The sequence below is a fragment of the Accipiter gentilis genome, chromosome 6, assembly GCF_929443795.1.
Source record: "Accipiter gentilis chromosome 6, bAccGen1.1, whole genome shotgun sequence".
Lineage (NCBI taxonomy): Eukaryota > Metazoa > Chordata > Aves > Accipitriformes > Accipitridae > Astur > Astur gentilis.
Window position 1 is genome coordinate 7,928,062 of NC_064885.1, and position 9,910 is coordinate 7,937,971.

A 9,910-nucleotide genomic window follows, 5' to 3' on the forward strand; every position below is an offset into this window, starting at 1 on the left:
CCCCTACCCGCGACGGGAAGTCTCGCGAGAAGAGCGGCCGGTCCCGCGCAGGCGCCCTGCCGTGGAGGTCGTTGGAGTCACCGGAGCGGCCGCGCCATGCTGTCCCGCCTCGCCCGTCCCGCCGCCGCCGCAGCGGCCCTCCGCCGGGGCCTCGCCACCACCGCCCAGGTACGCTACGCCACGCCGTCAGCCTCCCCGCCGGCACGGGGCCCGCACCCCCTCGGGGCCGGGGTGGGGAGCCCAGGCCTTCCTCCCCCTCCTCCTCTGTGAGGGGGCAACCGGGCCCGCCGGCGGGCTCGGCCCTCCTGTGTGCGGTGAGGAGGGGCTGGGGGCGTCTGTAGGCGGTGGGGGTCACCGCCTCAGTCGGTGCTGTGAGGGAGGTGTGAGGAGCGGGGGTCGGGGTCGGTGCCGGGGGTGCCGGGTTGGTGCGGTGTCAGCGGCCGGTAAAGCGGGCGCGCTGTGGGGCATCGCCCTGCGGCTGCTGGCCGGGAGAGAGGCTGATGTCTTTCTCCAGACGCTTGCTGGCCAAATCTGTCGGTTCTAGGGGAATTTCTCTAACGGGTGATAACGCCGGTTTGCTCGCTGCTTCCTTCCTCTTCTGAAAATACGCCCCTGCTTTCAAAATGAACGAAGAATTAAAGCTGGCGGTTGGGGGGTTAACAGTAATCCTTAATATGCTGAAATCCATTGTGCGTGACTCTTGATACCAGGAGAGGGCTGCCGCTACGTGGTAGGTAGATAGAGACCGACATCTATTTTCTAACGTAAGTAGTTCCCAGTGGCATATGACAGAATGATTATTGTAGCTATAAACGTGCATTTTACAAGAGAGGCTTGTGTAATTATTTTGATAGGAATTATATTTATTAGCAATGCGGTTTTGATCTCATGGTATCAGGTCAGCCATAAATATGGGGCATAACAGTGACTAACGCTAGACTTTGCTTCCCCTTGGAGAGTTTCATGCTGAGTTACATTTGTTGGAATAGCAAGAAAACTGAGCTGTGGTTAGGCTGATCTAGCTCCTCGGTAGATTATTTCTTGTCAGAGCATAATAATCAAGCTGTTCGTGCAGGGACTTGGAGCTATTATGGCTTTATCTGGTAAGACAATGTGATAGAGAATGTCCTTATCAGTGGTAATTGTATTACCATGTTACGTCCCTGCAGTAGCCTCTGGTTCTCCATCACTTTGGCAGAGTGTTGCGTTTTAAGATTGTTCTGGACTTTTAATGTAGCTTTCCTCTTCCCTAGTGACACTTCCTCTACAAACAGGAGCACAGCTATTTTAGAGAGAAATAACTTTCTTCCAGTGAGCATGTTAGGGTAAAACTGGTTCACCAGGGCAACAAAACAGCGTTGGTTTTATTTGCTTCTCAGCCACACTTGATCAAAGCTGGAAATTATAGTCACTTAATGTTCTCAGGCTTCAACCTTGAGGCAGCTGCAGGTACTATTTTGAATTTATTTCAGGCGTATGCATTTTCTTCACATACATACAGTGGTTGTTATGTTTATTGTAGTCCATTAAATGTATTGATTTGCCAAATGGGAAGGCATATTTTTTTTGATACTGGCAATGAAAACTAGAAAAACTGCAAACCAGATTTTGCCCTAAGTCAGACCTAGGTCCACAGGGTAGCAGGTATTAGTCTCAGGCAGATGTTGCTATCTGAAGAAAGATGGTCGTTTTGGTTACTTTGCCCAGCCTTGCTTCCCTTTTGAGCTTCAGATCGCAAAAAAACCCCATTTTTCTCTAATTGTCCTACCAATAAACCTCAAGGATCTTTGGGAGGCTGTAGTGATGGTTGCTTTCTGTGGGCTTAGGCAATCTATTTTGCATAGTGCTTGATAAAGGAATTGAGAAATAGAACTAAAAGTAAAGAAAGTGTGGTGAAATCCCCAAGGTCACTGCTGCAGTAACTACCAAAACATCTCTTCAATGTATTTGTCGTCTTTTTTCCTCAGAACAATGCCAAGGTAGCAGTACTGGGGGCCTCAGGAGGCATTGGCCAGCCTCTCTCCCTTCTCCTGAAGAACAGCCCACTGGTGAGCAGGCTCAGCCTTTATGATATCGCTCACACTCCAGGTGTTGCAGCTGACCTCAGCCACATCGAGACAAGAGCAAATGTTAAAGGTACTGCAAGCCGCTGGAAACGGTCTGTGTTCTGAAGGCATCCTCTTGGGTGTCTCTGACACTTGGAGATGCCCATTGCTGTGCTTGTGAAGGGGAATCTTCACATGAACCTGAAACCTAGTATCAATTTAAGTAGCTTTTTCTCAAGCAGTGCATCACTAATTAAGGTTTAGCTGATTATGTTGACATGTATGGAGATGAAAATGGTCTGTGGTTGCACTGTTGAAGGGGAATTTGTAATACCTGGCAGGAAATATTCAGTAAAATTGTCTCAGAAAAAAGCTTGAGCATTGATTTTAAAAGTTTGACTACAGATAGACTTAACACTCCCTGGGTGTCTACGTGAATTCTGCGTGCTGCTTTTCTGAAGGGACAGCTGTCAAGTTCTGATGAAATCACAACTTAACCTGCTGATCTTCATTTTATTTGAATATCACCAAGAGGTTACATTTTACTTGAATATGCCTATCTGCAGTTCTTTGGGGGCACTGACTGTAGTGCCAAGCTAGGGTTTTTGGAGAGTAAATTACACGTAACGGGAGGAAGTGAGGTGTTTCAAAACAGATGAATGTGAGGTTCTCATCACTCTCATTTTGCAAGTTTTGAAACAACAATAGAACATCAAATAGGATCCATCTGTGATTGTATTGCTTTGCTTTGCAGTGTAAGTCTGAATTGAAGGCTAAATTAAAAAAGGAATTGGGTGCCTCTGGGCATAATTTTGTACTTCAAAGCGTCAGATGTTTAATAACTGGCAAAAACGTAATGCCTGAATGTCTTCCATTCCAGGCTTCCTGGGACCTGAGCAGTTGCCAGAATGTCTGAAGGGCTGTAATGTTGTAGTTATTCCTGCGGGAGTCCCTAGAAAACCAGGTATGTTGTTTTTTGTTAAAAAGACCCAGGGCTTCATTGAAGTGTATCTCTGCAGTACTGTTAACACAAATAAAGCTGTGTCTGGTGCTTTACAGTGCTCTCAGTGTTGGCTTGGGATGTAAGTAGTCTGTTAATGACACTGACCTAGAGCTTGTGGTATCAGGCATCTCATTTTGCTTCTGTCTTAGAATGTCCCTTGTAAAATGGGCAGAATTGATTTCTGGAGTTCTGTGGAGAGGTGCAAAGACTTTCCCTGCAAGTGGTCCTGAATCTCCCTTAGTGTTTCTTGCCCAGAGCAATACTCTAGTAAAAAAAACCCAAAACAACCCTGGTTCTTTGTTTCATTTCTCAGCAGAATAGAAATAATCTGTTTTGCGTTAATAGGATGATAACTTCTTAGAGCGTCTCTGAATGAATGCTGTTAATCCCTCCTAGAATGTCCCTGACCTGCTCCATTTCTACTCTGTTTTTCACTATCCTATTGGGAATGTAGCAAAATTCTAGACTTTAATGCCTAGCTCTCCCTAATTCTTCATTTTTCATGGTTAAAGTAGTTGCTGCAACAGAAATGGGAGGTGGCACTTAAGCAACTAGCAATATTTTGCACAGAGCAGTTGGCATTCAAACTGTAGCTGTGGAGGTGACTTCAGGGGGGAGGAGAATTCATCTCAGGAGCAGTTATGCTGCTCTGAGCACCACTGGTACACTGGTGTGGGTCAGTATGGTCACACCGTACTTCAGGCTCCCTAGTTGAAATACGTTCTGACAACTGACAGCTGGGCTGGTTGCTCCTGAAAAGGGCTGATCTCTCTGAAAGGGCAGTAATCTTTTATTAGCGAGAGGAGCTACCTTTGGAGCCAATTCATTACTGCAGCTGGAGAGTTTTCTCTTGATATATGAAACCAGAAGCTGATGTCTCTCTGTCTAGAGCAGAATATTGCTTTTTGATTAGGTTGCTTGTCCGTTAATTAGTAGCCTATGGGTAACTTAAAATACTGTACTGGATGCGTTTTAGGTATGACCCGTGATGACCTGTTCAACACCAATGCTAGCATTGTTGCTACTTTGACATCTGCCTGTGCAAAGCACTGTCCAGAAGCCATGATCTGTATTATTTCTAACCCGGTAAGCATTTTCTGGAGACCTTGAAAATGTAGCGGGGGGGAGGGGCAAGTCCAGACTGAGAATACTAGAGTAATCTGAGTTCCTATTAGTTTTGACCAGTATCTCTAAGGTCTGCAGTGTATTTACAGAAAAGAACTAAAAGCCTGGTTCTACTAACCCTTTTTTCTTGGCTATATTTAAGTCAGAGGAAACTTGGATAAAAAAGTGCTTAATATCTCAACATCTGTGTGACTATGGTTATAATACATGCTGATGTATTAGCTGGAATAGAAGTCTTAGCTCACTAAGGGAAGAGCTTTTGTAATGTGAATGAATGAATTTGTTGTCTTAATGGTTATTTAAAATGGATGATTTTTATTCCAGCCTGACTGTGAATTGCTCTTCAATTTAGGAATTAAAGTTGTTGGCTACAGTTGACTTCAAGTTGGAAGTATACTTCAGGTTGTTTGCTGGCCTGTTCAGTTCATGCATTGGCTTCATTATTATACTGGTTTTAATGAATGCTTGCCTATTCTTGCTTATAGGTAAATTCAACCATCCCAATAACTTCAGAAGTCTTCAAGAAGCATGGTGTGTATAATCCCAACAGAATCTTTGGTGTTACAACGCTGGACATTGTCAGAGCAAATACTTTTGTGGCTGAACTAAAGGTAGGTCATAACAGATGCTGGGGGAGGGATACTGCCTACTTCGGTCATCAAATCTATCAAAAATGCTTTTAAAATCACTGCAGAGAGCCAAAGGAGCTCAGATTTCTGTGGTGCTAGAGGCAGAGGCAATGATTCCCTGTTTCCATTCTCTAGAGGAGCCTGGGGATAGGGTTTCTTGCAAAATGTGGTTCAAGAGACTTTGACCTTTCCTTTTCATAGCTGTCCCCTGTGAGCAAGCTACATGTTTGCCTTAATTCTGTTGGCATTTTCAACCCTGCTGGTGCAACCGGAGGAGAGGGTTGAATCGTAGTATGTATTTGCAAGTCAAACTATCTGTGCTGTGTGTTACAGGATATTCTGCAAAGTATCAGGAGGTGTAGCAAGTTACTGCTCTTAGTAGCTCTGGTGGAGTTTGTATTTGTGCTGCTATTTATCAGAACTTGCATTAATAATATCCTGTAACTGTCTAAAATTATTAAGGTAACCTGGAGTTCAACTCTGTAGATCTGGCTTTGTCCCTGGAGTATAGCTGCCTCTGAAACTCCTGCCCTGTGTAGCACTGGGTTATAGACGGGTCCAAATACCCGGGGCAGAAAATGAAGCATGGGGTTTTTAGATGTTTTTCTTGTCCATATGCTTCAGAAGCTGGAAAATTTCATGTTTCCTTTAGGGCTTAGATCCAGCTCGAGTAAGTGTTCCGGTTATTGGTGGCCATGCCGGAAAGACAATCATCCCTCTGATCTCTCAGGTAAGTCATAGTTACTGCCGTGTGTGGCATCACACCCATCAATATGTTAGTTTTGATGTAAAGTGCCTTTATGATGGCATGGAATGTGCTAAGATACAGCAGAGACAGTCTTCCTTGCTCATGTGGCTGCTTTCATTCTGAGATGAGGTACAGGATCCTGGAAGGCAATGAGCTAAAATAGTTCCAGCGTTTCTCCTCTAAAGGAGTTTGGGATAAGAACTGAGGTGTAGTGTGGGTGTTCACATGTCTTGGCACTGTTTGTTTTGGTTTTTATTTTCTGTGACAGGTATTTCATGATACGAATACCTTACTTCAGCAGGAAAAGGAAATTGATTTTGCTGTGGTGAACTACAAACACCACTTCAACATGCAGCATTGAAATGAGGAGGCGTAGCTCAAGCTGTGTGGGGAGGCCTGCTTCAGTAATGACTGGTAGTCAGGGAGAGGCTCCCTTCGTGCATCTAAGCCAGAATGAAATGCAGTTCTAAAGCAGGCTGCCGCTTCGTGAGGAGACGGCTAGGCTATGTCCAAGGAGCAATTTGCAAGAAAGTGGAGAAAGCTTTGCTCTAAGTGGGGAGTAAAGTATCCTTCAGAGAAGGATGTTCTTGAGGAATAAGAGCAAGGGCTGAATGCTGAGAGGGTGCTTTCATTAGACAGTCGATCAGGACAGACACAGCTGTGCTTAACGTATTTGCGTAGCTGTATCTGAAGGTCCAGTAACTTCCTAAATACTGCTGGCAGACGATCATTCATAAGGCTTTCAACTTCCGTAATGCCACAGTGACCCAAATATTTACTTAGTTTTTTTTGAAATTCCTGAGGCCTGTTACATGCTTGGAGAGCATCTGTCTAGTGCAAAGGACCACAGACTAGCAAGTAACCGTGGCAAGCCCGGGTTTTGCTGTCAGGCTGCAGCTTGTCCTTGAGCAAGCTAGGCATGGCTAGGTTCCTGTTACAGTCCATGCCATAACCAGCAGCCTCGGTGAACGCTTGCAGGTGGTCAGTGTCACACAATCTGTGAGCTGGGGTAACTGATTTTCCCACTTGAGAACTGTTGGTAACAACTGTAATGGTACAAAAAGCATCGTGTGGGTGGCCTTATGCTGAATCTGGAGGGGTCCTGCTATCTGATAATAACTTCTTTTTTCCAATCTAGTGCACACCAAAAGTGGACTTCCCTCAGGATCAGCTGGAAAAGCTTACAGGGAGAATTCAAGAAGCTGGCACTGAAGTTGTCAAAGCTAAAGCAGGAGCAGGTTGGTTCTTGACTAAAGCTTCCAAGTAATTCTTGTTGGCCAGCTGAATGGATGCAGTCCTCTTCAGTTTAATCTTATTTACAACTGTGGTGCAGAATTACGAACTGCTGATTACAAACCTAGCTGCTCTGCCATGTCAGCGACTGCTTGAACTGTGGTACTAGAAGCAGCTCGGTACATAGGTAAGACTAAACATTAACTGATCCCATGCCATGTATGGCTTTAAAAAGAATCTTCTCTGTCAAATTAAGCTATTTCTTCCTATAAATCTGGTCAACTAAATAGCATGTAGCTGACCAAAAGCTGCTGCTTTATCCAACTGGCTGTGTGCTTGAAGTCAATGACACTGCAGCTCTGTAAACATATCAGTATGGAAGCCTTTGATGCTAAACAAAGTACCAGATTTCAGTGTGATCTGTTCTAAAAGTGGTTTAACTTTTACAGGATCTGCCACCTTGTCTATGGCCTATGCTGGTGCTCGATTTGTGTTCTCTCTGGTGGATGCAATGAATGGAAAGGAAGGGGTTATTGAATGTGCCTTTGTTCGATCGGAAGAGACGGAGAGCCCGTACTTCTCTACACCCCTGCTACTCGGAGTATGTGCTTTAAATGATGAGGCTTATAAACAGCAGCTACTGATTTAGTCTTGTGGGTTTTACTCGGTGATTTCAATACAGTCTAATGCTAGGTGTCACTGAGGTTTACAGTTGAGTGTACCTTGATAGTTCTTGAATATTTGGGTATTGTACTTAGGCATATGCTCATGCTTAATAGGGATGCTGCTGCTTTTTTCTGCTCTTAGGCTGTGGGTCACTGAGTAACCAGAGATTCAGACTTGGCTTAAGAGGTCACGCTTGCCTCAAGTTAGTGCCTGTTTATGAAGGGCTTTCATATGATTAACCAGGGTCAGCAATCCTGTCTCCTCAGCTTGATCTGCTGCGAGCAAATCCCTCAGAAATTGAGGCACATGGGGAACTGTGGCATGGATTAGGATTAATAGATTGCTTTCAGGACCTCTACTGAACTCTAAAAGCAGTGTTCCTTTTGTCACCCTTCCCCTGTGGGTGGAGTGAAAAACAAGGATGCTGCAGCCCTGTCATGCCTGCTGGGATGCAAAGGATGGTGTGTGCTGTCTTAGGTGCTGGCTGGTGAGGGAATGGAAGTAGGGGCCTATTAAGGGGGAAAGGTTTTGTTGTAGGCATGAGATCTCAAAAACCTATGAGTGCAACTCTGAAGCAGTTTCAGATTGCAAGCCAGCAGCAAGGGAAGGGCATACACCAGAGGAGAGAAATTCTTTTGCCAGACAGTGGGTTTGAAGATAGGAAGAGGTATGAAGGAGCAGTTGGTATCGGCCTCCTCTTGAAGGAGCTGATGGGCTAGCTTCAAGTTTCACACCTGTGAACAGTGAATGAGAAGTTTGTGAAGGCTGTAGAAGTTGCTACAGATAATAAGAGGCTTTTGAGCCTTGCCAAGAAGGCTTGGCAGACTAGAGATGACAGGTCCCAGGCTGGTTCTCCATCTCAGCTGGATAATACCTAATCAGAGCTATTAAGTTACTCTCTAGGTCATTCGATGAATGGTTAATCCTTAAATCCTCTTTCCCTCAGAAAAATGGAATTGAGAAGAACCTAGGTATTGGCAAGATCTCCCCCTTTGAAGAGAAGATGGTCGCTGAGGCCATGTCTGAGCTGAAGGCTTCTATTAAGAAAGGAGAGGAGTTTGCGAAGAACTTCAAGTGAAGAGTTGATGACGGAGAGGAATTAACAACTTCCTTAATTTATTAAGGCATCATGTCACTTTACGACTTCTGATTCAAAGCTCGTGCTTTGATTGAAGTCTGTCTGTATTAGTTTAATGATTGTTTCCGGTGCAGAGTCTAATCATCAATAAAATGGCCTCATTTTTTCAGTGTATCATCTGGAATTGTCCTGATGTGCTTGTCTTCTGAAGGTAGAAGCTGTAGGTCTCTGAAAGGTTATCAGTTTCAGTAGGGATAAAATAGCCTCTTAAAGTGGGTGAACCAATCACTCTCAACTCTGCTGCTGCTTGGGTTTTGGCTTGGGCTACTTGTTTGGTGCAGCAGCTGGGAAACCAGGCATGATCAAATAAGATCAAGATAGGGTGAAGAGGCTTGCGAAAGGGATAACTGAATGAAGTGATCCAAGAGGTGGGTTTTTTCAGGAGGTGGTGTTACCTCTGTTTGTTACCTTTTGTTGCCTTAATCTCTTACGTAATTTGATTTCAAAAGAGTTGGTAAAAGAGCACAGTGGTTGAAACATCAGTCCAGCTCTAAGAAAAAGAATTAAAATGCTGAGTGACTTCTTTCTAGTTAGGAACAAAAGCCTTGATTTAGCATCTACATAAATTTCTTTTATACTCATCCTCTTGTGAATATAAAAATAAGTGTCTGCAAGAAAATGGTGATGATAAGTTCTGTTGCTGACTTCTTTGAAGGTAAGCTTTAATGAAGGAAGCTATTAATTCGCTCTTCCTCCATGCTCTGTGGGCTGCTTACCCTATTGCTTTGAATTGCTCTAATCCATGTAGGTTGAATTTTAAGTTGAACAGTCTTTATTTTGGTTAGGTGAAGGAAACAGCAAAGCCCAGCAACTCTGGAGGAACTGAGGGGAGTGCTGATTTGAGCAAGAGAACCTGGTGTAGAAGCTTCTCATAAGAAAGATACCTAAAGGTGGTAGATGCTGTTTGGTCACTGCCACCTTAGTTCCTCCCACTTCTTGTATTCTAACTCTCTCCTGAGCTATCTGAACTGTTTTTAATTTTTTTAAAATTTTAATTAGTTCATCATTCTGAACTGGATCACACAGTTGTGACGTTGTTGAAGGTGCACTGAGAATAAAGCGCTTGCCTCTTTCCCTGCCCTGTGGAACCTGTAGGCAGAGAGGACAGCAAGCACAGTTCTTGTCACTCCTCTCTGCAGAAATTCAATGTCTTAAAGCTTGGTTTCTTTACAGGAATAGTAATGAAATAGAAGCGTCGGCAGTCATTACTCAGCAGGCTTGGAACAAAGTAATTATTAGGTGGTATTAATAGAATTAAAGATTAAAGAATTAAAGATAGAGTTGGAGGGGGGCAGGGAAGGATGTCAGAAGGGGAGGATGCTG

The 9,910-nt window shown here is 44.2% G+C and overlaps 1 protein-coding gene across 1 annotated transcript; it reads left to right on the forward strand.

The window, feature by feature from the left end:
- Nucleotides 1-32: 32 nt before the first annotated feature.
- Nucleotides 33-8,701, forward strand: MDH2 (malate dehydrogenase 2). The gene is made up of 9 exons (XM_049803113.1): nucleotides 33-168; nucleotides 1,968-2,136; nucleotides 2,926-3,009; nucleotides 4,025-4,134; nucleotides 4,659-4,784; nucleotides 5,455-5,532; nucleotides 6,689-6,788; nucleotides 7,233-7,384; nucleotides 8,396-8,701. Exons 1-9 carry the CDS (start codon nucleotides 97-99, stop codon nucleotides 8,525-8,527), a joined length of 1,023 nt encoding a protein of 340 aa, XP_049659070.1. The 5' UTR covers nucleotides 33-96; the 3' UTR covers nucleotides 8,528-8,701.
- The last annotated feature ends 1,209 nt before the right edge of the window (nucleotides 8,702-9,910 follow it).